We start from the raw sequence: 13,385 nt of genomic DNA on the forward strand, positions 1-13,385 counted from the left end.
GACAATATTCATTGTTTTATCGTTCATAGAAAACATTTAAACTCCATTCAGTTTTTAAGGGGGTCTGTCATAACGTTTTTAGCATTCAATCAGACATTATTGTGAGGTTTTGTATTAGTGTTCCTAAAAATAGATATACCGACCCCCAGACACAATTTTTTCTCTAAATTTGGCCCCCCGAGTCAAAATAATTGCCCAGGGCTGCGCTAGACGAATGTCACCGAGCAGCAGAGGTGGGTAGTAACGCGCTACATTTACTCCGTTACATCTACTTGAGTAACTTTTGGGATAAATTGTACTTCTAAGAGTAGTTTTATTGCAACATACTTTTACTTGAGTATATTTATAGAGAAGAAACGCTACTTTTACTACGCTACTTTTATCTACATTCAGCTCGCTACTATTTTTTATCGATCTGTTAATGCACGCTTTGTTTGTTTTGGTCTGTCAGACAGACCTTCATAGTGCCTGCGTTTCAACAAATACAGTCACTGGTGACGTTCACTCCGTTCCACCAATCAGATGCAGTCACTGGTGAAGTTGGACCAATCAAACAGAGCCAGGCGGTCACATGACCTGACTTAAACAAGTTGAAAAACTTATTGGGGTGTTACCATTTAGTGGTCAATTGTACGGAATATATACTGTACTGTGCAATCTACTAATAAAAGTTTCAATCAATCAATCAAAAGTGTGAAGGAAAAAAGACCCTTTTATTTCAACCGTACCTCTCTCAAAAGCCTAAAGACTGACTGCACAGTTCCTGTCTTCACAATAAAAGTGCCGCTCCATCGCGCCTGCGCTTTCAAAACAAGAGTCTCCGAAAGCCAGCGCAAACAAGCTAGCAAGCTACGGAGTTTGCCGCCAATGTATTTCTTGTAAAGTGTATAAAAACGAATATGGAAAAATAAGATGCCAAAAATCAACCACTTTCATGTGGTATTAGACAGAAAGAAGGAACTTTTTTCTCCTCCATTTGAAAACGTGGACGCTATCAGCACTACTGTCTGATTACAGTCAATGCAAGTCATCAGAATCAGGTAATACACCAACTTATATTCTTGTCTTCATGAAAGGAATCTATATGTGTTAAACATGCATGTATATTCATTAAAACACCTTTAACATGTAAACAAAAACGGCAAAATAAATAAATATAAATTATATACTGTATATATATATATATATATAAATGTGTGTATATATATATATATGATATGTGTATGTTACTCATCAGTTACTCAGTACTTGAGTAGTTTTTTCACAACATACTTTTTACTTTTACTCAAGTAAATATTTGGGTGACTACTCCTTACTTTTACTTGAGTAATAAATCTCTAAAGTAACAGTACTCTTACTTGAGTACAATTTCTGGCTACTCTACCCACCTCTGCCGAGCAGCAACAAAGTTTGCAATTTCGGTAGGTGAAGGTTCAATTATAGTCAGAGAAAAGCTGCATGTTTTCCTGTAACCAGAGTTTCTCTCAGTCATTATATTATACAGCTGAAACTCGTATAATTAGAATGTGGTGTACAAGTCCATTCATATCAGCAATCAACTTCAAATGTGAAACTAATCTGTGATAACTCATTACATGCAAAGTGAGATATGCCAAGCCTTTATTTGTTATAATTCTGAACATCGTGGCTAACCGTTTTTGAAACCTTGCATTTTCTGAGATTTTCAATTCAAAGTTTTCATAAACTGTAAGCCATTATGATCAAAATTATATCTGACTTTCCATGTAATAAGTTAATATCACATGCTACTAAATGTTACATTATTGTGTAATTTGCACATGATCAAATCCTACAGAAGAATATCCAGTTCTTATATTTACAAAAAAGTTATTTTATTTCTATGCTACGTATGTGCCTCTTGAGAACTCAGTCGGCTTTGTAAGGTCATGTTACCTCTAAACTAAACTAAACAAAATCAATTCCCATCACTAGTGTTCTATTAAACCACACAATGGTAACATAAGCTAGCCAATTGTGTTCTTGTTATATTTGTTGGTTTGAAAAATGTAACTTTCAGCAAGTTGCAAACAAACCCTCTACATTATTGATTAATTACCGTAGTTACATTTAGACCATTTGTGTTTTACGCTGAAAATCTTTGTTTTTGGCTCTCGGCTCAATGGCCCAATTTCACTTTGGCCCTTGGAGGCAAAAAGTTTGCACACACCTGATCTTGTGTTAGGGTTACCTCTAGTATTACATAGGATGTTTAATTTATAGAATTTAAACATGTTTAGAGTAAAATTAGATTAATGTTACCTCAATATCCACAGTCACATTCAGGTTTGGAGCAGTCTTCTAAAATCAAGTGAAAGAGAGGGGAAAAGATTTTAATATTTAAATCTGCTATGAAGACAATTCAAACAAAATAATAACATGGTTTAGGTCATACACAATTATCAATAACATAAGTCATGAAAAGTTGTGTTTAGAAGGGTGCCTTGTCTTTTATCAAAACACAGATCCCATACGCTAATTAGTATATTAGTTACATGTGCGTTGGCAGCCTGTAGAGCAGCAACAGCTGTGGCGGCGGCAGCTTCTCTTTCTTTAGCAGCTTTCTCCTCAGCAACTAACCTCTGCTCCTCCTCCTGGTGGAACAAACAACCTTCATAACATGAAATGACAAATCCCTAGACTACTACTACTTCTAAATACTAGCAGTTCCTGTGTTGATCTTTCGGGACGTACTCACTAAACCATTTGTGCTATGCTTGACTTCGGCGTTAGCCAAACTTCACATATTGCTCCCTGTTGGTTAAGTAGCTTCTTACACAATTCAAGACCAACCCTCTGATGCCATATTGTTCTAACTTGTTAAGATATAATTAATTGTGCCAAACCTTTGTTCAAGTAAAAAACACTGCAGCTGCACACTGTTTATCATCTATTGTATTGGTATACTCTTCCGTTATTTCGATTAATGCCATCGATGTTGGCTTTATATTGTAGTGGTTGTTCGCGAGTGTTCCACATTTATAATTTTGTCCAATCTGTTGATAAACAATTTTTCAATATTTTTTGAAAATTGTGGCATAAGCCTTGTAAATCGGTACAACTTTAGCTATTTTTATTTTGTTTGGGAATTTGCTTATTTAAAATTCCATCCATCCATTTTCTTGTCTCTTTCGGGGTGGCGGGGGGTCGCTGGAGCCTATCTCAGCTGCATTTGGGCGGTTCTAAAATCTCTTCAATTAGGTTTTTTGTCCTTTCTGTATTAAAATCCATTACAATCAGTTGAGATCTTGGATCTACATTTATTCACAATTTTGATTATATGCCCTTCTGTCATGTCAGTGAGGAAGATTGAGTTGGGATTTCTGTCTTTGGTGTCATACTTGTGAAGTAGTTATTAAGGCTTTTAACTACTTGGTTCATATTGTCATTTTTCAGGGGGCAGATAAAGTGAAATTTGAGATATTAGTAGGGCTGGACAATTAATTTAATTAAAATTTCGATTATGGCTTGTCACAAATATTAAAATATAACAATCGCAACGTGCATGCAAATTCCGAAGCTTGTGTCGGTGAAACAGGTGAGGAGCGAATGAGTAAAAAGAGCGTGTCTACTAGAAGTCTGGGCCCTCACCATGGTTGCTATTTTTTATTTGACACAGCGCAAGTATGCTTAATCAATAATCATTAAACTTTATAGAAGTAAGGCATATGATTTCTGGATTCACATAACCACAGACCAAGTCACATAATTGGGCAATAAAACGGAATTCACTGATAAACGCAAAAATATCAGGGCAATTGACATACATGTACCGTATTTTTCGGACTATAAGTCGCAGTTTTTTCATAGTTTGGCCGGGCTCCAGTGCAACTTATATATGTTTTTTTCCTTCTTTATTATGCATTTTTGGCAGGTGCGACTTATACTCCGGTGCGATTTATACTCCGAAAAATACGGTAAGTGAAATGTTGTCATTGTGAGCAGAAGAGACAAGCAGGAACAATCCATACATCCACAACATATCTCATCTGCTTGTTTTGTTGTAACAATATTATTGATGTTACATTAATCTACAAACTGTGGTCGCAACTTGAGCGGCTCACTCTTTTTTTAAAAGCCTAAATCGTCTCTTTACTCACACGTCACTTCCTGTCAACGAGAAAGGACGCAAAAGAAAAAGGCTCCGCTTCTGCTACCGGAGTTTTTGTTAAGTCTGAAGATTTTGACCACTGATTTGTGATCACAGCCACAGGAGAGTTACCTGGCATCTTCGATCTGATATTGGTCAGTTGAGAGGCACAGATACGCTGAAATAAGGCGAGTTGGAAGAGCCGTTAGCCTCAAGCCAACGGCGCCTTGCCGCAGTTCAAAGCGGTTGCCTAGCAACCAAAAGCTACGGCAAGTTTACAGCTGTTTTAAAGTGATTCCGACGTCGCAGAGTGATATAAGTTGACGGGCTGACACCTCAAATTGATCTCTGAACAGCGCAAGGTACGAAATTGTTGAAAAAACAAGTTAAAAGTACCGCAAGTTGCTAAAGAAGAAACTGCCGTTAAGACATAAGAGGCACTGAGGTCAGCGACTGCCGCGATGCGAAAAGGTAAAGGAAAGACTGAAATCCCGAAACATTCGGGGTCAGCTGACACAGAACACAAATGGGAACGAGATTTGAGGCTGGACACAGGACATGATGGGAATCAAGAAGGGATACAACAAATACTCCATGATTTTAAAGAAGAAATGTTAGAAAAATTGAACTACATGATAGAGGGATGGAAAGAAGAAATGAAAGAAATGAAAGAAGAACACAAACGAGATGTGAAAAGTCTGCAGCAAGATATAGAAAGTCTGCAATCTCAGAAAGACATCAGAATTAATGAAGCCACTGAAATGAGCAAACAAATGAAGATCCTTCAAGAAGACAACAACATGCTGAGGAAAATCATAGATGAAATGGATCAGGATAAACGGATGAATGAGATCATCGTGACAGGGCACCGAATTAAACCAAGATCCTATGCGAAAGCTGTGAATAATGAAGGTGAACCAGATGAAATGGATATGATCTCAGCAGAACAGCAAGTGGTCAACTTTCTGCAATCAAAAGAAATTGAAATTGACATTAATACCATCGAAACATGCATCCCACTGAACGGAAAAAACAACAACGCCACTCCAGTCGTGCTCGTGAAACTTGTAAACAGAAAATCTAAAATGGCATTGCTGAGACAGGGAAAGAAGCTGAAGGGAACAAATGTGTACATGAATGAGCATCTTACAAAACGTAATGCTGGAATCGCCAAGAAAGCACGCGACTTGAGAAAGCAGGGAAAAATCCAAGGAACTTGGAGTGCCAACTGTAAAATTTACATTAAGCTAAATGGAGGTCCAGAAGCAAGAGTACTTGCTGTCCATGACATCAAGGACCTGGACAATTTTTAAAGTTTACACAGCTTCCACAACAACGATGATAATGGACTCTGACAGAAAACAAGCACCTAAATTCAGCATCAACACTACTATGTTCCAAGGGACGACTAAACAAGAGGACCTAGATTCAGGATTGCATCCACCTACACTTATAGAGATTATTGAAACAACATCAAAGATTGTTGAACAAGAAAATATGGAACTAAAAATTTTTTGCAACAAAGATCACAAAAACCAGGATTTGGAAAATGATATAGATCCAGATACAAATTTTTTCTCCCACTTCAGTAATAATTGTTTTTATTATACGGATGATCAATATAACAGCAACATTATATGTGATAACAAATTGTCAATTATTCATTTTAATAGCAGAAGCTTGTATGCAAACTACAACAATATTAAGAACTTTTTGGAACACATCAAAGAACCCTTCAAAGTGATTGCTGTCACGGAAACATGGATTGATGATAAAAAAGGAATAGATTTTGATCTGGAAGGATATGAACTACACTACATCAACAGAACCAACAAAAATGGAGGAGGAGTAGCTGTGTACGTGATGAAGAACCTGAACTACAAAGTGGTAAAAAACATGTCATTTGCTATAGATAATATCTTAGAATGTATAACAATTGAAATATGTCAGGAAAAAAGCAAAAACATATTCATCAGTTGTATATATAGATCACCTAAGTCAAGTATAGAAACATTTGAAGAATGGATCAAGGCTACTTACATGGACAAAGAATAATTTTCTTATGTGGTGACTTTAATATTGACTTATTGAACCCTAACAAGCAAAAGTCTATTGATGACTTCATTGATACAATGTACAGCATCAGTTTATATCCTAAAATCACAAAGCCAAGCAGAATTACAGGACACTGTGCCACGCTTATTGATAATATTTTTACCAATGATTTTGATAATAACACTACAAGTGGTCTACTTATAACTGATGTTAGTGATCATCTGCCAGTTTTTACAATATATGATGGAAACTACAAGAAGAACATGGAAGACAAAAGGACATTTCGAAGACTGTGCACAGAGAAGAGGATGATTGCTTTCAAAATTGGGCTACAAAAGCAAGATTGGGACAATGTGTACAATGAAAATGAGGTTGATGAGGCATATGAACATTTCTTAAACAAGTTCATAATACTTTATGACAAACATTGTCCATGGATACAACTCAGTAATAGGCAGAGAAAGAATAATCAACCATGGATGACAAAAGGATTAAAAAATGCTTGTAAGAAGAAGAATACACTATATAGGAAATTTATAGCACAAAGAACTACAGAGGCAGAAATTAAGTACAAAAAGTATAAAAACAAGTTAACATACATACTACGATTATGTAGAAAAGAATATTACAGTGAATTATTGGACAAGAACAAAACTAATATGAGAGCAACATGGGGCATCCTCAATAGCATTATTAAAAATGGCACTAAGAGGGACTACCCTCAATACTTCTTAGACGGAAATAAAAAAAATGACAACATAAAGGAAGTACCCGTAGTTGAAAGCTTCAATAATTATTTTGTAAATATTGGACCAAAATTGGAAGAAAGGATTCCAGACCCAGTTGCAATTGAGGACTATAATGATACCATAGAGCGAAATCCCAACTCCATGTTCCTCAGTAATGTGACACAGCAGGAAATAGTTACAATTGTAAAAAAATGTAAATCTAAGACTTCAACTGATTGTAACGGAATTGATATGGAAACAATAAAAAAGGTTATTGAAGAGATCTCAGGACCATTAATGTATATTAGTAACCTATCATTTCAAACAGGTAAATTTCCAAACAAAATGAAAATAGCTAAAGTTGCACCAATTTACAAGACTGGCGACAAACATAAATTTACAAATTATAGACCTGTTTCCTTACTTCCACAATTTTCTAAAATCATTGAAAAACTGTTCAATAACAGATTAGAGAGTTTCATAAATAAAAATAGAATACTCGAAGAAAATCAATATGGATACAGAGCTAATGTTTCAACTTCGATGGCTTTAATTGAAATTACAGAAGAAATTACCAATGCTATAGATAATAAAAAATGTGCGGCAGCAGTTTTTATGGATCTAACTAAAGCATTTGACACAATTAATCACAATATTTTAATCAAAAAACTAGAACGATATGGCATCAGAGGGTTAGTCTTAAACTGGATAAGAAGTTATCTAATGAACAGGAAACAATACGTGAAACTAGGCGAACACACCTCTACAACGCTAAATATATCCTGTGGTGTACCTCAGGGATCAAAACTAGGACCTAAATTATTCAATCTATATATAAATGACATTTGTAAAGTCAAATCAAATCAACTTTATTTATAAAGCACATGTTACAAAAGATTTAAAGTTAGTATTACGGTATTTGCGGATGATACAACAGCGTTTTGTTCAGGAGAGAACACACAGAAGATACTACAAATAATAACAGAAGAAATTAACAAATTAAAATGATGGTTTGACAGAAACAGACTATCGTTGAATCTCAGTAAAACTAAAATAATGCTATTTGGTAACAGTAGAAGAGAAAGTCAAACACAAATACAAATAGACGGAATAGAAATTGAAAGAGTAAATGAAACCAAATTTCTTGGTATAATGATTGATGATAAATTGAACTGGAAATCTCACGTAAAAAATATACAACATAAAGTAGCAAGAAACACGTCAATAATGAATAAAGCAAAACATGTCCTAGACAAAAAATCACTTCATATTCTCTACTGCTCACTAGTGTTACCATATCTGAGTTACTGTGTAGAAATATGGGGAAATAACTACAAAAGTACACTTTATTCATTAACGGTGTTACAAAAAAGATCAGTTAGAATAATACATAATGTTGGATATAGAGAACATACAAATCCTTTATTTATTGAATCAAATATACTGAAATTCTACGACATAGTGAATTTGCAAACAGCTAAAATTATACACAAAGCAAACTATAACCTGCTACCCAAGAATATACAACAATTCTTCTCAACAAAAGAGGAGAAATATAATCTTAGAGAGAAATGTAATTTAAAACATTTGTATGCACGTACAACGCTTAAGACCTTCAGTATATCAGTATGTGGAATTAAATTATGGAATGGATTAAGCAAAGCAATCAAACAATGTACTAATATGATTCACTTCAAGAAACTCTTCAAACTTAAAGTGTTTACAAAGTATAAAAAAGAAGAACCATGATAAACATTCTGTATTTATTTAACTCATCCATTCTTTCATTCTTTCACTCACAAACTAATCTTACTTATCTCAACATATGAAATGTAACTTACTTCACCAATTATTATTTATTTACTTATTTTTATTGTGATTACTTATGGAGTATATTGTGAATAAATTTAGAACAGGAAGTGAACAAAAGTTTTAGCAACTGTTATGTAAAAGAAAAGGGGTAGGATTAAATAAGCTCTGCTTCTTCCTACTCCTTTTCGAACATGTTGAATAGAGAAACTGGAGATTGTGATGTATCATGTTGTATGATTGCATGTTCGAAATAAACTCAAACTCAACTCAACTCAACTCAACAAGCTGAGAACAACAACACATTTCCCCCTTCACAATAATAACTTGGTGCGCCACATCCGGTCTGACTGGGCTAACAAAAAAAACATACCTTACACAAGCATATTAATTACCTAGAACCTGAAGCACCTATTGATACATTTACACAATTATTATGATTTGACCTACAATACTGGTCAAAATTGTCCAAACTGTGAAGATTTTTGCATTTAAATTAAATTTCCTTTGACACAAAAAAATCATACTCTGGTGGTAAAATAGGTGTAAATGGTAAAAAACTGAATTAAAAACAAACTGAAAAAACGAAATGTTTTTGTTTTCTAAATTGCTGTTATTTAAATTTTTTATTGCTATTATTTTACTTGTTGTGGTTTATATTTGTTACTAATTTTTATCCCATTTTTTAAAAACTATATTTAAAGTTTAGTTTTGGTGGTACAATAAATACTTTTTTTTCAAATTAATGAATAATCGTGATTACAATATTAATCAAAACAATTATGATTATTATTTTTGCCATAATTGTCCAGCCCGACAAACTAATAAATTGAATTTATTGATAGCCTGGTAATATGTTGGCACTGCAAAAGATTCTGGACAATAGCCCAGGTCTCCTCACCTGTCTTTTTTTCTCAAGCGCTTTTATTTTTTCTTCCATTTCTCCTCTCTCCTTCTTTCGAGCAGCTCTCTGCAGTTCCCGTTGCAGAGTGAGAGCCTTCTCTTTTTCCGCTTGCTCCCTGAAAATGAACATTACATTAGATGTATACCACATCTACCAAAGCGCAAAAGTTCACGTTTATTCCCTGACAACTACCGGTATGTAAAAAATTATCGTAACCTTTCAGCAGCAGCTTGGCGTTCTCTTTCCAGCTCCTTTTCACGCTCCTGCTCCCTTTTCAGCTCCAACGCTCTGCGAGCTTCAGCCAGCTTTTTAGCTTTTATTTCTTCCTCTTTGGCCATCTTAACCAGCAACTCTTGTTGGCGCTTCTCCTCCTCCTAAAAATAAAAACACACACAATTACTAAAACATGGAGTTGGCGAAGAGTGATGGATACATATCTGCAGTCATAGGAACAAACTCCTGCACATAAAAGGGTGACGTTTTTCAAAAAAATTGAAAATTATATTTGCCTTGAAATATCAAAAATCACCATGAAATGGGACTGTCAAGCACACAATTGTAAGTCTAGTTCTTTTACCGCTTGCTGAATCTTCTTCTTTTTAGTTTCTTCTTCCAGCTTGCGTTTCTGCTCAAGCTCCTCCTGGCGTTTGATGGCAATTCTCTTTTTGGCCCTCTCCTCAGCCTGACGCTGCATTCATTGACCATCAACATTGTAAATTGGCAAGTTTTTATTCCACTCGCCACAAAGAGCACTTTTTAAGAAATATGCTCACCTTATCATTTTTCCCATCAATATTGGCCATTTTTTGTTCAACCTTCTTTTTCTTTTCCTCTTCTCTCTGTTCTTCTTTTATTTTGGCCTCAAGCACCTTTCTTAGCCTCTCATCCCTCTTCCTGTAGAGCAATCGTAAAGCTATAAAAAGAGCAACAACACATTTCTTTAAATTTAGGACATATCTCATTGGAGCGTCAACCTTTTGAATTCTTCTTGTTTCTTTTTCTTCTCCTCTTCCATTTTCCTCATTCGTTCCTCTTCTTGTTCCTGCTTCTTTTTAAGTGCCTCCAGCTTTTGACGCTCTTTGGTCTGTGAAAGAAAAGTTGTTTCAATAGTACAATTAAATGAAACATTGGGGCAGGTGAAAAGTATTTAAGAAAATATTGGTGCTGTACTATGGGAACCTTTCACCTCCTGAAGTTAAATAGTTGACAGCAGGCATATGAGTGCACCATTACAGACATTGTTGCATTTTTTTTGATAAAGTCATTCTATATGGTGTTTATTCAAGTGTACAGAGTAGACTTATTTTCTCTGAAGGTGCAGAAACACAGTGGCTTAGCTATATGAAATACAGTATACATTAGCAACATATACAATGGAGAAAAATTTGATTTTGATACTCTGATGATTCTTGTAAATTTACCCCATTAAAAAGATATGAACGTTCCAGAATTTAAATAAAAGGTTAAAGAATAGTTTAATTTGTTGATAAAAATAAGTATTTGCATGCAATGCAGAATGTCATTACTTGATGGAGAAGACCTTGTGGGCAAGAACAGGGGTCAGATTTGTCTTGTGGTTGGTCAACAGGGTTGCAAAAATTTTGGTCAGATAAACAACCCAAAGGAGTTTCCTCATCCATGTTTGACAATAGGCCCAATACTGTTGTTGGGCTTGAATTGTCCATTTCTCTTCTTCCAAACGCATTAAGTGATTTGATGCCAAAGAGCTCAATTTTGGTCTCATGTGACCACATCACTTCCCCTTAGTCTTGTCTGGGTCATTCAGGTGTGGGAACTTGAAGGTGTTGGGGATCTTGCAGGCACAATCTTTAACAGCAAAGTAATGTTCCTAATGTTTTTCTAGTTGACTGAGATCATTAACCAGCTCTAACCCTGTAATTCAGGGCTTATCCCACACCTTCCTCACAATAATCTCTATTAAATCTTACATGGCGTTTCAGAGCGAGGGCGATTGATTGATATTTTGTATTTCTCCCATTTATGAACTATTGCCCCAATAATGGCCTCAAATACGAATACATTTATAACCTTTATCTAATGTTATTTTTAAGGATTTTTTTTACATTCTGTCTCTCTCTGTTACAATTAAACTGCAATTAAAAATCTGGACTATGTATACATTTTAAGGGGTAAACTTACAACATTTACAGGGCATCAAATAAGTATTTTCTTCACTGTGTAAAAGTATACATTTTATTAAGCAAATATTTTCTCAAATTTAATTCAAATGAAACTTCTCTTCTGAGACACTATCTAATATTAATTGTATTGTATAAACTGTACATACTGTAATAATGTATTGCTGTTACAAACCAATAACCACTTCAAAGTATAAAGATCATGGCACATAATTTACTGTACCATTGTATACACTAAAAGTTTGGTTTGATGCAAAAACAGTTTTGATGCTGCAGATAATGAGCATTAGTGTCCCACAATCAGATGCCATTAGCTAACAAGTGCAGTTAGGGATAAGGGTGTAAGGCCTCTCACATTTGGACGCTGCAAAGGCAGTGCTCGATAACAGACAAATTGAAGAGTTTAGACGTCTATAAGTTAGCAACAGGGAGAAGTGTGGCTTTTGTTAGGTGGTAAATGAGGAGGCACAACATCAAGCTACCCTATGACAGAAATCACCAAATGCCCACCAACACACAGTGCTTTGACACTTACCACTATAGTGGTGCTCAACTGTGGACAGATTAAACAACAAATATGTTTCAGGAAGCAGTACTCATTAAAGCTAGATATAAACAATCAAAATCCCCAAAGGCATTATCATTTCAAAAAGTTAGTGTGCAAATTTACTTTGAATATGCAGAGGAACTTCTGAAATAACACTTCCTTCTCTAAAGTTGCTCAATAACTTGAAAATCTGAACTACTGTCCTGCATACAGACCTCATCATTAGGTCTCAAGAGGGCATCACAGAATATCATTGTGTGTATGTTTAGCTTATTCACAATATATATTTTTTTCTAACATTGATTTCATGTATAAGTGTTTCATCTAAAACACTAAGGCTTCAGTGACAATTGTACACATTATGGAAGAGTACAGTTTTCTAGTTTCATGTTTAAAGTGGTTCACTTAATTTTACACAAGAAGCCATATCTAAGAATAGCATGTCAAGTCATCATTAAATGGCCCTGATATGTCAAAAGGCATTAATGAGGACGGCGAAGTTGGGAGAGTGGCCGTGCCAGCAATCTGAGGGTTACTGGTTCAATCCCCACCTTCTACCATCCTAGTCACGTCCGTTGTGTCCTTGAGCAAGACACTTCACCCTTGCTCCTGATGGGCCTGGTTAGCGCCGTGCATGGCAGCTCCCGCCATCAGTGTGTGTGTGAATGTGGAAATAGTGTCAAAGTGCTTTGAGTTCCTTAAAAAAGGTAGAAAAGCGCTATACAAGTACAACCCATTTACCATTTAATAAATAATGTTCTTTTTTAATACCTCTGTAACTGATAACAGCAATTCAGCCGGGATATGCTCATTTCAAAATTAGGTTTACAGCCCCGACTACAGAATTTTGACCGTGATTGCAGTACCATTTCTGGCCAGATTCTTAAATATGGCTGCTTTAACAAAATAAAGTGTAAGATGTGTCATTGATCATTTAAGTAAAGACAGTTTTTCTTTATGTATGTATGCCTTACCAAGATAGATAACTAAAATGTCTTAAAATGTATTTTACTTGACTTGAAATGTTTAATTTCTATAGTTACATTTTGACCGTGGAATTTTTTTTATTAACTAT

General features: G+C 35.1%; 1 protein-coding gene across 2 annotated transcripts in view; it reads right to left on the bottom strand.

Moving 5' to 3' along the window:
* The window catches only part of LOC133612323 (inner centromere protein A-like), a 46,570-nt gene that overhangs the window by 11,927 nt on the left and 21,258 nt on the right, over positions 1-13,385 (bottom strand). Inside the window, exons 11-18 of one of the 2 annotated variants that reach the window (XM_061969631.2) lie at positions 12,299-12,316; positions 10,579-10,688; positions 10,378-10,498; positions 10,182-10,292; positions 9,821-9,978; positions 9,602-9,719; positions 2,514-2,612; positions 2,281-2,319 (exon numbers count right to left, since the gene is read on the bottom strand). In XM_061969631.2, the coding sequence (XP_061825615.2) occupies positions 2,281-2,319; positions 2,514-2,612; positions 9,602-9,719; positions 9,821-9,978; positions 10,182-10,292; positions 10,378-10,498; positions 10,579-10,688; positions 12,299-12,316 (774 nt within the window). The remainder of the gene's footprint in view (positions 1-2,280; positions 2,320-2,513; positions 2,613-9,601; positions 9,720-9,820; positions 9,979-10,181; positions 10,293-10,377; positions 10,499-10,578; positions 10,689-12,298; positions 12,317-13,385) is intronic. The other variant, XM_061969632.2, reaches the window with a different exon arrangement.

The sequence above is a fragment of the Nerophis lumbriciformis genome, linkage group LG10 (assembly GCF_033978685.3).
Source record: "Nerophis lumbriciformis linkage group LG10, RoL_Nlum_v2.1, whole genome shotgun sequence".
NCBI lineage: Eukaryota > Metazoa > Chordata > Actinopteri > Syngnathiformes > Syngnathidae > Nerophis > Nerophis lumbriciformis.